We start from the raw sequence: 18,253 nt of genomic DNA on the forward strand, positions 1-18,253 counted from the left end.
TAGAAAAATACAAAATATAGATGGTCAATCTTTTTAATATTAAAATTACCTAAAATGTCATTATCTAAAATGATCTACTTGAGATGTTGATGTATATATTTATATATTTTTGCAGTGTATACATATAAAGAGCACATTACATAGGATATACTCTTATGTAACCAATTTTTGTCACTTAATAATTTAGTGGACATGTCAGCAAATCTAAATTTGCATCATTTATGATGGCCACATTCATTTTGGTATGAATCTTATCAAATTCCCCTTTCTGCATATCTTCTCATATCTTATTATTTCTTCTAAATGAACTTATAATTTTTCACTTTAGATTATGTAATGAATTGATCAAAATATATGTTATAGATACGCATTCAAACTTTCTACTTATTTGTAGAGATAACAGATATTCTCTCTAAAAGTGTTGTTGGTAGCAATTTTACTCACCTTCAAATAGCATTTTAGCAGAACTAAGCTTCAAATATTTGAAGACAAGCTACCATGACCTTTATCTTTATGACTCTCTGGGGCACTGAAGTTTTTACGTGCTTTTAGTGTATCATGATTAAATGGTTTGTTTCAGTGAAGACAGAATTATTTCTCAGTTTCATGTTTGAATTTCCAGTCATTAATCTTAGAACAGAGCTCTCAAAAGCAGAAAATTGGGCCAGCCCCAGTGGCTTAGTGGTTAAGTTCAGTGCGCTCTGCTTCAGTAGCCCAGGTTCAGTTCCCAGGCGTGGACCTACACCGTTCTCCTGTCAGTGGCCATGATGTGGTGGTGGCTCACATACAAAATAGAGGAAGATTGGCAACAGATGTTAGCTCAGGACAAATCTTCCACAGCAAAAAAAAAAAAAAAAAGCACAAAATCTCTCTCAAGCCTAGCAAAGTACTGAAAACCTTCTTTCGGAGTCTTCTGACATGCTTTCTTTGGGATTTGGAGTTTCACTTGATTTAAAGTATATCCTAATTCTCCAAGTGACTGGTTGCAATCACAAGTATTGGAAACTATCAGAGGAGTAAGATTTTTCATTTTATGCTACCATCCATTTAGATCCAACACTCTTTCCCTCATTGGCTGATCACCTTTCTATGTGCAATTAATGCTGAAGATTCCTCAGGTGTGAACTAAAAGAATAATTAGAGAGTACATTCTTCTAGAGTGTGTGTGGACAAAGTGATTAAGAATTTGAACATTCCAAATATGGGTGACTATTCATGACATGGAAGATGTTTTATTGAACTATATGGACAAGACTGAAGCAACCAGAATTATTGCACAATAAGCATGGTAAAGAAGCTCTGTGTTAGAAGAATGCTACTCTTTTCTCCTAATTCCTCCACTGTACCTGCCATATTCCCACATGATTTCTTTCCTTGTCTCTCTGATCTAACTTTTGATTATCTCTTTTCTCCTAGTCATCTATCTTCCTTTCACATTCCCTCTCTGTATGTTTTCTAACTTCACATTTTGGCACTTGAAACATATTTTCCACAAAATTATTGATGAGCAAACAATGTATCAATGTTTACTACTCAGATTTCTCAATTTTTCCTTATTTTCTACCTTCAGAATACTTCAGATTCTCCTCTACTGATTGAGTCAATGGATGGAGCAATTGACTCTGTTGTATCTGATTGGACTTTCAAATTCGTGGGAGATGCATCTTTTTCTCTTATGGTTCTTCTTTGCATTCTACATGGGGATTATCCTGGGAAACCTCTTCATTGTATTCGCGGTGATTATTGACTCTCATTTACACTCCCCCATGTACTTCTTATTGGCCAACCTCTCTCTTCTTGATCTAGGTCTTTCCTCTACCACAGTGCCCAAAATGATCTCTGATCTTTTCACTGACTGCAACATCATTTCTTTTCCAAAATGCATGATGCAGATATTTTTTATTCATGTCATGGGTGGAGTTGAGATGGTGATGCTCGTAGCCATGGCATATGACAGGTACACTGCAATCTGCAAGCCTCTCCATTACCTGACCATCATGAGCCCCAAAATTTGTGTTTTCTTTGTATTGGCTGCCTGGATAGTGGGGATAATCCATGCTGTATCTCAGTTTGTTTTTGTCATAAATTTGCCCTTTTGTGGCCCTAATAAAGTTGATAGTTTTTACTGTGATTTTCCTCGTGTCATGAAACTTGCTTGTGTAGACACTTATAAGCTAGAGTTTGTAATCATTGCTAACAGTGGGTTTATATCTATGGCTACCTTCTTCTCTTTAATTATGTCCTATATCTTCATTTTGGTGACTGTCTGGAAACGGTCTTCAGGGGACTTATCCAAAGCATTTGTCACATTGTCAGCTCACATCACTGTAGTGATTTTGTTTTTTATGCCATGCATATTTCTCTATGTGTGGCCTTTCCCTGCGACATCACTGGATAAGTATTTATTCATTGTCGACTTTGCTATCACCCCTGTCTTGAATCCTACCATCTATACATTAAGAAACAAAGACATGAGAGTGGCCATGAGAAGACTGGGCAAACGGGTTGTGGGTTCTAGCGGGATCTCATAATGAGTGGAACAGATCTAGAATACAAGGTGCATCAGGCTCACCAAGAACACAGAGTCACATGACTGTCATCATTACTATGGTAAGAACTACTATATGTGGAGATAGTTTAACAAAGTTGTACCTATAGAAATTGGTTGTCAAGTTACAGGTTACTTTATTTTGCCAACCACAGAGAATAAACTTACTTCATCCATGTACCTCCATTGAGAAGAGAGATGAGACTAAAAAACTAAGATGATTTCCAGGAGTAAATTTACTGGAATTCAAATACCATTTTCTGGGTGACATTTTCTGGGCATTGCTAATTGTATTTACTCTGAATTATAAACAAATATCTAAAAAAATTGATAAATATATCTCATAGTAAGCTTATGGATGCAATAGATAAAATATGAGTTTGAGTAAATCATAAATCAATAAAGTATGCATTTTTATTTCCATTTTAATTTTAGTTTGTCTTAGATTAAGAAGAAAAATCAATGATCTATTACTTATGTTAAGCTCTGAACTCAGACTTGACTTTATCTTGAGCTTTCTCAGTTTAGCATGCTCTTTTAGTTTTGTGTTTAGATTTGAGTGATTGCAGGTAGAGAGAAAATTTCTTTAATGCTATCGATACTTTAGATAAATACAAACCAGAGCTTTTTGCACTTTTTTCTGCCTCACTATTATTCTAAAAATGAAGACCTTCCAATATTCAATCAACCTGGTTTATTCTCCAAAATAAGTCATAGAAACAATAGTTGTTTCACAGGAGAATAATCACCCAAGGGTGTGTGTTTAGAGGTCCTGCTTTCCTTGAATATGCTTTCCTGATGAGGGGAAAGATCCCTCCAAGAGGTTATATATCTATGTTTGATAGTCTTGGATAAATGTAAAGTCAAAAATGATGAAAGATATTCAATTTAATTGAGGATTTTTATATTTGGACTAAAAACTTTATTGAAATTACACAAAACTTTTTCATATATTTGTTTCTACTGCTCTGTAAATAAAACCTGCTCATTTAAAAGAAACTAATGCATATTTTTTTTGTCCTGTGTTTCTCCAGAAACCTTTCCGATAATATCTCTGGCTTCCTCTGTGTAAATGAATCAATTATACTTCTTTAATGCTTTGTTATTCATCTGGTTGGGAATTTCTTCTTTACTTAATCATTGATAACCACTCCCTCCTTCAAATACACTACTGGACGTCTGAAACACTATGGTCTCCTGGTTTTCCTCCTATGGACTCCTCCCTCTCCCTGATACTCAATATTCAATAAATCAGCAAATCCTATTAATTCCACCTTCTGAATATCTCTTAAATATGTCCCCTTATTTTTTCTACAATGTCATCATTCTTGTCTAAGGCTTCATATGTCATATTTGGAATAGAATATTAAGTCACCTATGTGTTATTCCCACTTCAAATCTTATTTTCCTTAATTCTCATTATCTACTCTTCAGAAAAAGAGTTTTTTAAAAATATAAATCTCAGCTTGTGATTGTTTTGCTTCAGACTCTTCACACACTTGCCTCTGCCCTTAAATTAAAATACTAACTCCTTTTCAAGGTTTATCAGTACATCAAAGACCTGCCTCCCATCCCCCTCTCCAGCCTCAGAGCCAGTCTGGTTTTCTTTTACTTGCCTGAAAACTTCAAACTCTCTCATCTCTGAGGCTCTGTACTGGCTAATCATTCTGTCTGAAACATGTGTCCTTTATGCTTTGACAATTAAAATCCATTCATTCTTCAAATCTCAGTTTCAACATCGTTTTAGCAGGGAAGACTCCCCAGAACCTGGGTCCAGGAGAGCTCCTTCCACTGCATATTATTATAGCACTTTCCTTTACCACTTTTGTAACACTAATCACACTCATAATATCTTATTCTATACTTGTCTTCCTCATTACATTTTAAGCTCCATGTGAGAAGGGGCTGTGTCCATCATGTTTACTGCTATAACATCAGTAACAACAGTATAGAAAATGCTCAATAAATATTGATCATTAAATAAGTAAATAAACCGAACACAGTAAAAAATTTGCAATGTGAATAATTTATTGAATAGTCTCTGGGCTTTCTTTATATATTTATTCAAAAGTCCTAAGATTAAGTATTTCCTCCCCTTTTCTTTCTCCTCTTCTCAATTTTCTCTGCCTCTATATCCTCCTTTCCCTGCAATGAAATCTGCTAATGAGTTCCTCTTGCAGGCTTATATCAATTCAAATCTTTAAGCCAAGCTCAGCTGAGGCAGCCTGTAATCGTTGGTCTCAGCCCTCTTGATACTCCCGGGTCTCATAAACTCTACACTAACAACTCCTGCTCCCTAGGAGCCTTCTCCACTGCCAAGAAAATCTGCGATCCATACCCCAGGAGATAGCCCTCAAATCATAGCATGCTCTGTGCCTGGCTGGCCAACTCCCTAGGACTTTGTTTCTGCCTAGGTTGTCTCTCATTTATCTTAATATATTGTTCTGCCTGGTACCACAATCTCCCACTTAGAACAAGGGCATATCAGGACAGGAGCGTATTGGCATGATAGAATGATTTATGGGGCTCCATACTATGTTGCAGAAGAGCCCACTTGGCCGGGGTGGGGTGGGGGGGCAACAGAAGAAATTTTCCTTTAATCTGAGAGTAGTTGTGCTTCCTCTAAGCAACTAAATTGTTTTACCTCATCTTATATATACTGTGATTCCTGTAACTTACCATGCATCCCTATTTATTTTTTAAAACATTTCTGCCTACATTATTCTCCAGTTTTTATCCTTGTTTATACATTTCTGGAATATCAATATTTTTCAAAAATTAATTTGAGACCAACCATCATTCTGTAGCTATTCTAGAGAATATAATTTTCCCTTGTTTCGGAACAACACAAAATGAAATACAGCTCTAAACAAATATAACTCTAAACAAAGATAGGACTTTGACACTTTGAGGCCTCTATGACAACCTGGAGATAGATTCTTTGTATCTATGCATCAAAGATAAATCCAGGCTTCTCCAGAGAAATACAGTAAGCTTGTCTCCATGACTTATCAAAGGTCCCTTGAATGATTATCTTTCTCTAAGGTAAACATGCTCCTGTTACAGACAACTCAAAAGAACTCCGTATATATATATTTTTTCTTTTTGGTTTGTATCTATTTTCCCACGATCTCTTAAGAAATTGATCCAATGAAATACAAATATTATTGTATCCAGTCAACTGAGGAAGAATAGAGACCAAAAACATTCAAGAAGACCTTCATCCTCAACACACCAAAGTTTGGGAGCACAGGTAGACATTCACAGATAAACATTCATTATAATTGATAACAGAAAAATTATCAATTTATTCCCCTACTATCAAGTATAAGAGTTATCTTTACATATCATGGGTTTTAGATTTATTTCTTCAAGTTTCACTCGTGGTGCAATGCATGAAGGTACGTCTGTACACTTAGGATATATTTTCATACCCCTATCTCAGTTATTCCAAGCAATTCATACCCCCAAGGTCATCCACCCAAAATAGGGATTATTTTATACTAACCAACATATTACCACAAAACATTCCCTCTTCCACTCTGTTTTATCACCAGGCAATTCTTTTAATATGTCTCTCTTGGGGAAACCAATGTGACTCAAAGATTTAATCCCCAAGAGAAACTAATAAGGCGCTGAGTATTGGTCTTTTCTGTGGCAGCAGTAGGTCACTCTCCTGTGCAGCTAATTAGCTTCTTTCCCATTATGAAGAATCTTATATACAGTTTTGTCTTTGGGGGGAGTGACTATTTACAGAAATGAAGACTAAGCTCTCTGAATTTCTCTTCTCCTGAAAATGCACATCCTGTGACTGAACAGGCAGGTAGGAAAGATGCTTTTATATCACAAAACTGTCCCTGTCATGTTGCTTCTCTCACTTTCACCCCCTCAACTCCCCTTCAATTTCTGCTCTTCTGTAAAGTATTTGTGTCAGAAATTTTGTCTTTTCTGAAATATTTTTGTCCTTTTATTCTATACCATCTTTCTCCTATCCTCAAATTTCAATCATTGAATTGCATTGTCTTGTAAAATTAATTCCACACTCATACCTTTTGATATTTTCAATTTATCTCCTTAATGTGAAGATTTTTCAAGACTCATAAGTTTCTGACTTTTTTACCAATTCATTTTAAACTTTGCTTTCATTGTGTAAAACAAATGTCTGGCCTCAGCTATTCCCACCTTATTTGAGAACCAAATTCTGTTTTAAACCAGAGGAAGTGAATCTCTATCCTCGATCTCCAGGATTCTGATGTGATTCCCTCTCCCTCAGTATCGCTTTCCTCCACATTTGAAGGCTCCAGCCAATGCCTAGTCTGAGAGGCTATGCTCAGAGTTAAAAAGATCCGGCCCCACGCCAGGGGATGGTACAGAGGAGCTGGTGGCTATAAATTCTGAAATAGATCTGTTCAAGGACTGACTAGGTTGTTTGAAGAAATAAGAAAAGTGGTTGGGAAGAACAATATCCAGTGGAAAAGGAAATAGTTTTTAGGACAAGAAGACTGATTTTATTTTAAATGAAACAAGAACTCAGGGATTAATAGGGCTCTTCCAATTAGGTTAGAGTGATCCTATCAAATATAAATAATACTAGCTTTTTTCATGACTTTTTTATTAAGAAGATTTAGAGCATTATTGAGGAAGACTATGGACTAGAAGTTAAGCTGATTTCTAGTTCTGGCTCTGTGAATGTATTGCTGTAAACACACTGGCTAGCCATTTCACCCCACTGGGTTGTTTCTCTACCTGTAGAATGAAGTAACTCAACAAGGTAATCTCAAAGTGCTTTCCTACTTCTATACAAACACATAATTCTGATAACCTGTTTTGTTTAATGTGTGTCTACATTTCCTCTATAAAGATATTTATCCCCAGGCCCTGAATGACCGACAAATTTTAAATCTCCAATAGGAGAGATGGCAAACTCTGTGTGGACTCAGCTTCTGAAAAACTCTTGGGAGCTTCACAAAGTCACCAGTGTCTAAGAAGGCAGAGAAACCAAGTGCGTGGTCTTTTTCTCCAAACAAGCTCTGTCAAGTCATCAGGATTTCTTCAACAGTGATATATAATAATTCTAGATGTTTGTACCAGAAAGGGTGGGAGTTTCATCAATTATCTAAATACTCACTTCTTTATATATATAACTGGGTTATCACCAGGAAGGAAGAACAAGCTCGTTTCTCCACGAAGGTATTATTAAATTCAATTTCTCTCTATATTTGTGAAGGCTACTATTTTGTTTCTTATATGAAAAATTTAGTACCTATTTCTAGAAAATTTATTCATCAAATATTTCTTGAGCTTTTTCTATATCTCAGCTAGTGTTTTAGGCAGGTGATACAGTGTTGGACAAAGCAGAAAGAGTCCCTACATCATAAACTTTAATTTCACATTTATGATAAGCTATACCTATTAAAACTAGGGTAAGTAAAATACTTCCTGGAAGCTAAAGGGATGTTTTTGATCAGTTACTTCCTAATTTTTTTGGGTTGACTCACCTGTCAGTTAGCCAAACCACCATGTTCAACTACCGGTTTCATTCCCCCAAATCCTACTGCCACATCCATTATTCATGTGCTTAAAGTCTTAACTTTTCTTCATATCTTTGACTGTTTTGCCTATGGCTTTACTATTATTTCCCATCATTCCAGTAAAAATATACCTAAAACAGCGAATGATCACTCACATAAAATTCACACTCTTAGATGTTCATAATGTGTCCATGTCTGTTGGTTTAAACCATGACAGGGAAACTAAGCAAAGATGTAAAATGTTCCACCAATTTCTCTTTTGATCATCATTGTATGCTCCTTATTTATCCTTTAGGATTCTTCTTATTCCTTCTCCTGTCCTCCCTTTTATTCTCCTATTCTTTTTCCAATTCCTCTTTCTTTAGGTCTTTTTTCCTGCCTGTTCCTTTGACATGCTACTGACTCTGACCCCATCACATTGATTACACTCATAGTGCCACATTTTGTATTGTTATTGTCCCACTTTAGAAAGATTAAAGACCATAAATAGATTAAATTACATGTCATAAATGGAAGTTTTGAGTCTTTAGGCTGACAGGTTCATGTAGTGCAGGATTTTCCCCTTTAGAAAACTTAATTATCACTCAAACTCCAAGAGAAACACCATTTCAGCAGTACTAACCCAATACTAATGGGAATTTCCAAATCTGACAAATTTATTCAGAGACTTTAATTGCTTTTATAAGGTGAAACACCCATTTTCCTGATGAGAGTCCTGAAGTATTGGATTTATTTGTTCTATCTTAGTTTAATAGGGTAAAACATTTGATCTTAAGCAGTCAACATGATTCTCCAGCCACAACTTTATCTCTCCAAAGACACTGAATTGGATGGTGAGCTTAAGAAGTCACCAAACACTTTCTGCTCAGCAGAGTGTATTGCCATGAAATCTTCAGGGATGACCTTGTAAACTCTATGCTGTTCCTCGGATTCAATTCCCCTCCCCAAATACTTTGTCCTTATCACCCTGTGAACTGGATGACTTAAATATAAATGAGAAGTCCAGGGATAGTAGTATGAATGAATTGAAAATGGTAAAACATATTTTTCAGAGAAAATGCTAGAAAGAGTATGCAGGAGAACATCTAGGTGAGAGAAGGTAGAAAACAATGTAAAAATTGATCTAGAGGCAACAGAAATAATTGCATGTTGTGGAAATAAGAAAAGAATCAAACCCGCTTGTCTCCATCTGCTGTATTCTTCCCAAAGTATTATCTCTTCTATGCCATTGCACTTTATTGCCTCTCTTTATTTGACTATTTATTGTGTCTTTCTTAATATTTCCCACTGCAACATTACTAACTTTGCTCACTCTGAACTGGATAAAACCACCAGAACCTCTATTTTCCTCACAGATATTTCATGGTTACCAGAATTCATTCCAAATGGCCAATCCTGGTCAAAGTGAAGCAGGGGAGATGCTGTGTCAATTACCTGGATGCAATGCCCCAAAAAGTTTCAACTTCATGATTGTTTTATATGAAGTCCAAGAAGTTTAATCAGGACCCTTTACGTATTAAGCTATATCCCCCCTTTTAATAATCTTATCTATGAACCAATTACTGGCAGTTCATGAAAATTGCTGATTAAATGAGAGAAGAATTAGAGTCCTTTACTTCCTCAGTTGGTTTGTCTTCTAATAGTTATGAGTCAATCCTTGTTTTCAAACGTTCTTAATAAACCATTCCTTCAACTCTCCATGCTCTGTGATGTTTTTATCAAAAAAAATCTAATATGTATATAATATGTGTAATGAATGATATTTCAAAATCTGATTTTTAAAAGCTCTAAAAAAATAAAAATCATCTACATTATTTAAAATTTTAGACTATGCAATTTGTTCACCTTTATTGCACTTAATATAATAAAGAAAAGTCTTCCTAACGTTATGATAAACTCTTCTTCTTCTTTTTTTTTTTTTTTGGTGAGGAAGACTAGCCCTGAGCTAACATTCATTGCCAATCCTCCTCTTTTTTGCTGAAGAAGACTGGCCCTGAGCTAACATCCGTGTCCATCTTCCTCCACTTTATATGGGACGCCGCCACAGCATGGCTTGACAAGCGGTGCGTCAGTGTGTGCCCGGGATCCAAACCTGCGAACCTTGGGTCGCGTAGCGTAGCGTGCACACTTAACCGCTATGCCACTAGGCCGGCCATTATGGTAAACTCTTCTTTAACATTTATTTTAATAACTGTGTTACATTCCATCATGTATATGTATTGTAATAGATTTAAACCTAATGTTCAGCATTTAAATTGTTCAAAGTTTTATCACTCCAAAGCGTGAGGAACACTTTTGTGCCAAAAACATTTTCTGTACAAATAGAATTTTATAAGGAGTATCATTTTACCGTATGGATTCAACATTCTTGATGTAAGATTTCAAAATGTTTTTGTTAATGTTTGAATCACTCAATATTTCCTCCAGCAATGTATGGATGTGCCTATTTCACTGACACTTTCCCAGTTTTGACTATAATTACTGTAAATCTTTTTCCCAATTTCACAGGAAAATAATAGAATTATATTTTATGTTATTTCTTCAGAGATATATATCTCTAAGGAAGAAATATACACACACACACACACACACACACGTGCGTATATAGTTTACATTTCTGAATTGTCTCTTCAATGTCATTTGTCTGTTTATCTATTATGTCTTGGAGGTTTTATTGAATGATTTAAACTCTCTTTTGTATTATGAAGATTTCAACCTTTTTTCTCTGCAGCATTTCAAATTTAAGTATGATTTATGTGTTGGTTTGGGGAGATTGTTTTTAAGCACATATAGGAAACAGCCTTCAGAGATGTCTTAACTATTGTTATGCATTTCTATACTCATTTCTAATTTTTATTTATTTTTATTATTCTTGATTCTATTTTGAAAAGTTTTCTATTTTTATTTTTTTAAAATCAGTTTTGTTTTTTTTTTGAGGAAGATCAGCCCTGTGTTAACATCTGCCAATCCTCCTCTTTTTTTGCTGAGGAAGACTGGCCCTGGGCTAACATTCGTGCCCATCTTCCTCCACTTTATATGGGACACTGCCACAGCATGGCTTGACAAGTGGCGAGTTGGTGCGTGCCCGGGGTCCGAACCGGCGAACCCCGGGCCGCCCCAGCAGAGTGCGAACACTCAACCGCTTGCGCCACTGGGCCAGCCCCCTAAAATCATTTTTATATGCTCGTATACACACTTCCAATTTTCTGGGATCCAATATTTATTTATTTTTTATTTTAATTTTTGTTAGATTCTTTCACCTGAATTCCTTGAGTTTACTTTGTGCATTCTCTTCCAAATTCTTAAGTTGCCTGATTAGTTCACATATTTGAATAAATGAAAGCTTTTAAAGAAATAGATTCCCTCTGAGTGCAGCTTTGGTCATACCACATTAACGTTTTATACCCTGGGTTCCCATTATTTTGTGAATAGTTTGCCATCAATTAAATAAAAGATTTGTTAACAACCAATTTTAAATTATCAACATTTAACACATTATTTTCAGTGCCTCAAAGTTGATTCCTTCTTTCTTTTCCTTCAGGTCACTTCAGAGTCTTCCTTTCTTTATAATTCAATGGACCAAGGAAATGGCTCTGTGGTAACTGAATTTGTGTTATTGGAACTTGCAGAATCCTTGGGAATGCAGTTTTTCCTTTTCCTTTTCTTCTTTCTATTCGGTGTGGGAATTACCCTGAGAAACCTCTTCCTTGTGTTCACAGTGATTTTTGATTCTCACTTACACTCCCCCATGTATATTCTGCTGGCCAACCTGTCACTCATTGACCTGGGCCTTTCATCTATCACAGTTCATAAGATGGTATCTGGTCTTTTCAGTGATTGTAAAATCATTTCCTTCCACAACCGCATGATACAAATGTTCTTTATTCATGTCATGGGAGGAGTGGAGATGGTGCTGCTCATAGCCATGGCATGTGACAGGTACACAGCAATCTACAAGTTTCTCTACTATCTAACTATTATGAATCTCAAAATGTACATGATTTTGATAGTGGCTGCTTGGATCATTGGGATGATTCATGCTGTGTCTCAGTTTGTTTTTGTCATAAATTTACCTTTCTGTGGCCCTAATAATGTGGGAAATTTTTATTGTGATTTTCCTAGGGTTATTAAACTTGCATGCATGGACACTTACAGACTAGAATTTGTGGTCATTGCCAACAGTGGCTTCATATCTATGGGTACCTTCTTTTTATTAATTATATCATACATCTTTATTCTAGTCACTGTCAGACAACATTCCTCAAAGGATTTATCCAAAGCATTCTTTACTTTGTCAGCTCACATCACTGTAGTGGTTTTGTTTTTCACTCCTTGCGTGTTTCTCTATTTGTGGCCTTTCCCTACCAAGTCATTGGGTAAATTTTTTGCCATTGTCGACTTTGTTGTCACTCCTGTCTTAAATCCTGCTATCTGCACTTTAAGGAACAGAGATATGCAAGTGGCAATGAGAAGGCTGAGTTGACAAGTTGTAAGTTCTAGGGAGATGGCATAACAGATTTCATTGATATGAGTAAAAGGTGAGTGTCATGGACTATCAGGACCCTCGTGATCACCATTAATGCTATGCAATGTGTACAATTTCATTATTGCTTTTAAAAAACTGAGAAGTCTACAGAAAAAGAGGTATTGAATCAAAGAATTTCATTTTCAGATAGAGTTGCGATGACTTTTAAGTATAAAAAATAAGGTGTTACATATTTCTATCTAACCTATATACCTAAATTGTAGTTAACATCAATGACTACATTCAATTTTCATGTGGTTATTTTATATCTTTATATAAATATATACGTGTATATATATATATATATATATATATATGATTTCACTTTATCAGTATCTTCATACTGATAGTAAGCATCACTGGAAATCAATTGATATTTCTTATGGAAATTATGTGGATCCAATGGATAAAACAGGAGTTTATATAAACCAGTAGACATTAAAATCGAGGAAGAAACAATTCTCATCCTAATTGTACTTTAAGAAGGCAACACTATGTTATAATTCTTAAGAACAGTTTTCAGTCTCTGATCATCAATGTATTTTGTATAACATTATTTTAGAAATAGACTCTAGTACTTTGTAATATGCAAAATTTGCCTATGTTCCATTTTTTTCAACAGCAAATTTCTGTTGCCCTTGCAGTCTTCCTCAAAACATTTCTCAATTCACTCTAAAAATGTATCTATAATTCTAAATGTATTTAAGGGACTTATTACCTACAGGATGGTACCCTACACAGATCTCAGCTTATTTAACATGCCTGTTCTTAAGCTAGGGTGCTTAGGACAAAGAAGATGATTGACATCTTTCAGGTAAAGCCTGGAAATTCTGGTCATCAATAGCACAACTGAGAGTACTTGGCTGTATTTCTATAACTGATTTAAGGAACATTAGTTGTGGTGACTCAGCTCAGTTTTAACTTCTGCATGGTAATTAAAAGTGCCTAATAAAATGATAAATGATAAGAAGTAAGACTTTCTTCATACTGGTCAAGGTATTTTTCCTATATTTTCTTCAAAACTGGTCATCAATTTCATAAGCTATCCCTTTTTATAAAATCTAAGGATTGTTATTTATTGTCTTGTTAACCCATCTGGATTTTAATTTCACAACTTTATCTTATTTAATTGTTAAACTATGATTCTTAAAAAAACACCTTTAGACTCAGTGAGGTAGTAAAAATATCTAAGTGAGCCAAGAAATTATGACAACAGCCCTTAACTCAAGAAGATACTGTGTTTCCTCAAGGGAAAACTTAAGAGACTATGAGTTAACCTTAGTACTCAAAGTCAGGTTGGCTCTTTCCAGATCTCTTTACTTGACTGTGGTCACTTTCATAAGTGGCTCTTAATTAACCAAGTGGCTTACTAAAGAGGACAATTCACATAGATTTTATTTTCTTGAAAATTTTATGCTTGAAGGGAAAGGAAATACAAGGAAAATCTGTACTCTGCTCTGAAAATTGCTGTAGTCTCTTCCAGTTATGAAGGAGGTAGGTAAAATGATGAAAGGAAAATAGATTAACAGAACTAACAAAATTGTAGCATTTTATTGACAATGAGATGCTTCTATTAGTAAGAATCCATTCATCAGAATTCACTAAAATGTATATCTTCAGGAAAAGTGGAAGCATCCTGTGAGGTTGGCTTAAATACTTAGAATAGTTACATGAATAATATTAGAAAGGATAGCATTTGCTGTACGTGTTATACAATGTAGTAAGTGTTATGTAAGTGTTAAAAGTGTTGAGTTCTTCTCCCAAAACTTCCAGGCTAATCTATTCTTTCCCCTCTACTTGAGGGTCTTTTTCTCATAATTCCCCAAAGCCAGTGTTCTTATCCACTTCTTTCACTGCTTCCTGTAACCCCAATGAAACCTTGGACATTTCTTTCACAAAAAGGTTCAAATCATACTCGGAGTTGTGAGGATTTTTTGGAGAGCTTTTAATACAATGAATTCATTTTTTTTTTTAATTTTTATTTCTTTCTTTATTTTTCCCCCCAAAGCCCCAGTAGATAGTTGTATGTCACAGCTGCACATCCTTCTAGTTGCCGTACGTGGGACGCGGCCTCAGCATGGCCGGAGAAGCGGTGCGCCGGTGAGCGCCCGGGATCCGAACCCGGGCTGCCAGCAGCGGAGCGCGTGCACTCAACTGCTAAGCCACGGGGCCGGCCCCACAATGAATTCATTTTAAGAACAGAAAAACAATGGCATAGATATTTTGAATGACATGACCAAGGTCACACAATAAGTTTGTGCTAGAACCCAAGTCTCCTGACTTCAATCTCAGTGAAATTTATAAAGACTTAACGGTGTTTTTCTGTAAAGAAGGGTCAAAGAAGTTTAAAACAAACATAGAAAAATCTAATGGATGAATTTTAAGTTTAAACAAGTGCATGGGGAAGGATTTTCTTGTTCATTTGTAGGTGGCTCTTCATGGTTGCTACAACCAATGTGTAAGATTCTGGAGAACTTCTTCAATAAACCTAAACTTAAAGTTTAATTTAGAATCAATAAGATTCTTCTAAAACTTCTTGAATCATTTTTGAAGAGTAAGAGGTGAGCTTTGACAGAATTATAGTGGTGAAGAGTGTCCTGTAACTGAAGATCCCATATTATTACTTCTCAGCAGCATATAATCAGGAAATGAGATGTCTTAACTCAGCAAGAATTCCTTTTACTGTAGAATAGCATGTCTGAATTTTTACTTGTTACCATGATAGAAAATCTTCATGATGTAAATGAGAACTCTTTGGTCAATCATCACCCTTAGGTATATCTTCCTATGGAGATAACTATCGAGTTTGTCCTTCTCTCTCAGTGATATGAAATGCTTTCACATCAGTAACTATCTAAAGCCAACCCTAAATTGCACATTTTGATCTAAAAAATTCCCAACTAATCACTTATGTCAGAAATGATCTCACAATAGTATACCTATCCCTTTTATTGTCAATGATTAGTATTATTATATTTATTACTGTTCTAAGCAAAAGGATCTAAAATGAGTGTTCATGACTTGTTGTACTGTTAGATTTCTCCCCATAATTGGAAAAAAATTAGAATTGCTAAATTTTTATAGGACTTTGAAAATAGTACTGTGGAGTTTTAGTGGACATAGCTAAAGAATGTGATTCAGGATAATGAAGAGAAAAATGTAATATCCAAGGGGTATGGAATAACTGTGATTAAGGAAGTAAAGAAAATAAATATTACTACTCTCCCAATAAATTTGATGAGTAACCCTCTGTCCCTTCATGTCTCCCTTGGGACCCATCAATTTCACTCCTCTCTTTCACATCTTACTTGACCTGTTAATTCCTACACCTCATCTTACAGGTATTCATGGCCATGCTTCTCCTTCAGGCTACCATTTCATTTCCTACTTCACTTATTCCAAATCTTGAAAGAGCTTTATTTTTCTCCCCAGTAGACAAGTGAAATGGCTTTCTCAACCTATGTACAACAGTTACTCTTCAGGCTCTTACCTAGCAGGTAACAAATTATAACCTACAAATGATCTGTATATTGCATATTACTATGCTAGTGTTTATTATAACTATTATCAGAATTAAAGCCATGACAATGCTCACAATTACTCAGAATAAAAATGTTGGCATCATCTTTTTTCATCTCCCATAGCCTATTGACAAATATCCTGTTATTACTACCTTAATAATGACTATTATGTATTGACTACTTACTATTTGTTAAAAATGTATTAAACAATTGCTCATAATTCTTCAATAGTTCTTCATTGTCTTCATAATTGAACACAAATCCCTTTGTAAGCATTCCAGAACATTTTTTCAATTTTGTCTTCTGTTAAGCCCCTTCACATTTTCTCTCATGCAATTTGTTTTGCCTTTTTCTCATGTTTTCTTCATTCTACTTCTGAATTCTCTTTCTTTTATCCTCTTTCTCATTTTTAAATCTTATGTGTCTCTTTTTTTGCTTATTATTCTTCTGTTTTTCACTTTTAATTATATTTTGGCTTACCTCTTTTTCTCGTGTTTTTTTTTTTTTTTTTTTTTTAATTTTTTGTTTATTGCAGTAACATTGGTTTATAACGTTGTAAAAATTTCAGGTGTACATCATTGTACTTCTATTTCTGCATAGATTACATCATGTTCACCACCAAAATACTAATTACAACCCATCACCACATACATGTGTTTTGATATCACCAAATGATAAGTACAAATTCCATCCTCCATAAGGCCTTATAACTTCCAGCTTCTCTTTTAGAATCCTCATAAATTTAAACCTCCCCTAAGGCTGATTCTCTACATCTCTCTTAGCTTTTATGTTTCTATACAAGCATCTGAGAGACTATGAAAACTATTTCAGAATTGCATCTCTCTCTCGTTCCCCATAAAGTATTAGAGTAATGGAATTTTGAGAACTTTTGATTGAATGCACTCATTCTAAACATGGAAAAACAAAGGGATACAAGGAACTGAAATTCAATTATATTGTTATGACTATTATTTTTAGAACACAAGTAAAGATTTTTTAAATAATTATTGGGGAATCAGGGTTTCTCTGTGAATTAGAAATCTTACTACTAATAATTATCTAAATCTATTGAGCACTTAGTAAATATAAAAATTGTGGAAAACACTCTACATTTACTACTTCATTTGAAATTTATAATAACCATAAAAAGTGAATATGATTAGTATTCACATTTACAAAAACGTTGAAATAAGTCCTAAAGAGTTTGAGTCCAAAGTCTACAGACTAAATACAAAACCCATACTCTGCACATAGTAAAATTGTGAGTGAGGATTTGTTTCAGTTTGATAGAGAGAAGATTTCCAACAATTGTACACGAAAAATTTTGTGATGGACTAGTAGGCTACTAAGAATGCTTTTTCAAAAATTCGTGTCATAAAAGGACTTTGTAATATGAAGATCATACAATTTTGTATTTAAGAGTTAACATTGGTTTATAACGTGTAAATTTCAGGTGTACAGCATTATACAATGTTATAAACCAATATTACCACAATAAACAAAAAATAAAAAAAGTAGAAATACAAACAAAGGTTGAAATTTGCACCTAAAAAAAATTAAATAAATAAATAAATGACTTTCTCCTCTTAAAACAAAAGAGTTAATATTTGGGCTACTGGGTCCGGCCCCGTGGCTTAGTGGTTAAGTGCGCTCACTCCGCTACTGGCGCCCAGGTTCGGATCCGGGCCCACACTGACTCACCGCTTGTCTGACCGTGCTCAGGCAGCGTCCAACATACAGCAACTAGCAGGATGTGCAACTATGACATACAACTATCTACTGGGGCTTTGGGATGAAAAAGGGAAAAAAAAGGCGGAGGATTGGCAATAGATGTTAGCTCAGGGCTGATCTTCCTCACACACACAAAAAAGATATGGGCTAGAGAATATAAACTGTTTTGGAGTTCAGGGCAAAAGGAGATAAATGTAGGATGATGGTACAGACTTAATCTGGCAGAGAGAGTAGCCTGAAAAAAGATATTTTATTAGCAATAAGCCTAGCATAAATGGAAACACTGAGAAGACTCGGAGAACTGGATTATAAGGCATAACCAGGGGAGGAGTGTGGAATGAAATGGTGAGTTTAGATTGTGTGCATTTTGAAAGCTTTATGTAATAAACCATAAAAA

General features: G+C 35.1%; 2 protein-coding genes across 2 annotated transcripts; both read left to right on the forward strand.

The window, feature by feature from the left end:
* Positions 1-1,603: 1,603 nt before the first annotated feature.
* Positions 1,604-2,531, forward strand: LOC101391707 (olfactory receptor 4F15-like). The gene is given in 2 exon segments (XM_004421971.3): positions 1,604-1,629; positions 1,631-2,531. Coding segments are annotated over 2 exon segments (927 nt in total).
* Positions 2,532-11,653: 9,122 nt separating this feature from the next.
* LOC101391975 (olfactory receptor 4F17-like) lies at positions 11,654-12,592 on the forward strand. The gene is given in 1 exon segment (XM_004421972.2): positions 11,654-12,592. A coding segment is annotated over 1 exon segment (939 nt).
* Positions 12,593-18,253: the final 5,661 nt, after the last annotated feature.

Source organism: Ceratotherium simum, chromosome 3, assembly GCF_057802395.1.
Source record: "Ceratotherium simum simum isolate JZ-2026a chromosome 3, ASM5780239v1, whole genome shotgun sequence".
Taxonomy (NCBI): domain Eukaryota; kingdom Metazoa; phylum Chordata; class Mammalia; order Perissodactyla; family Rhinocerotidae; genus Ceratotherium; species Ceratotherium simum.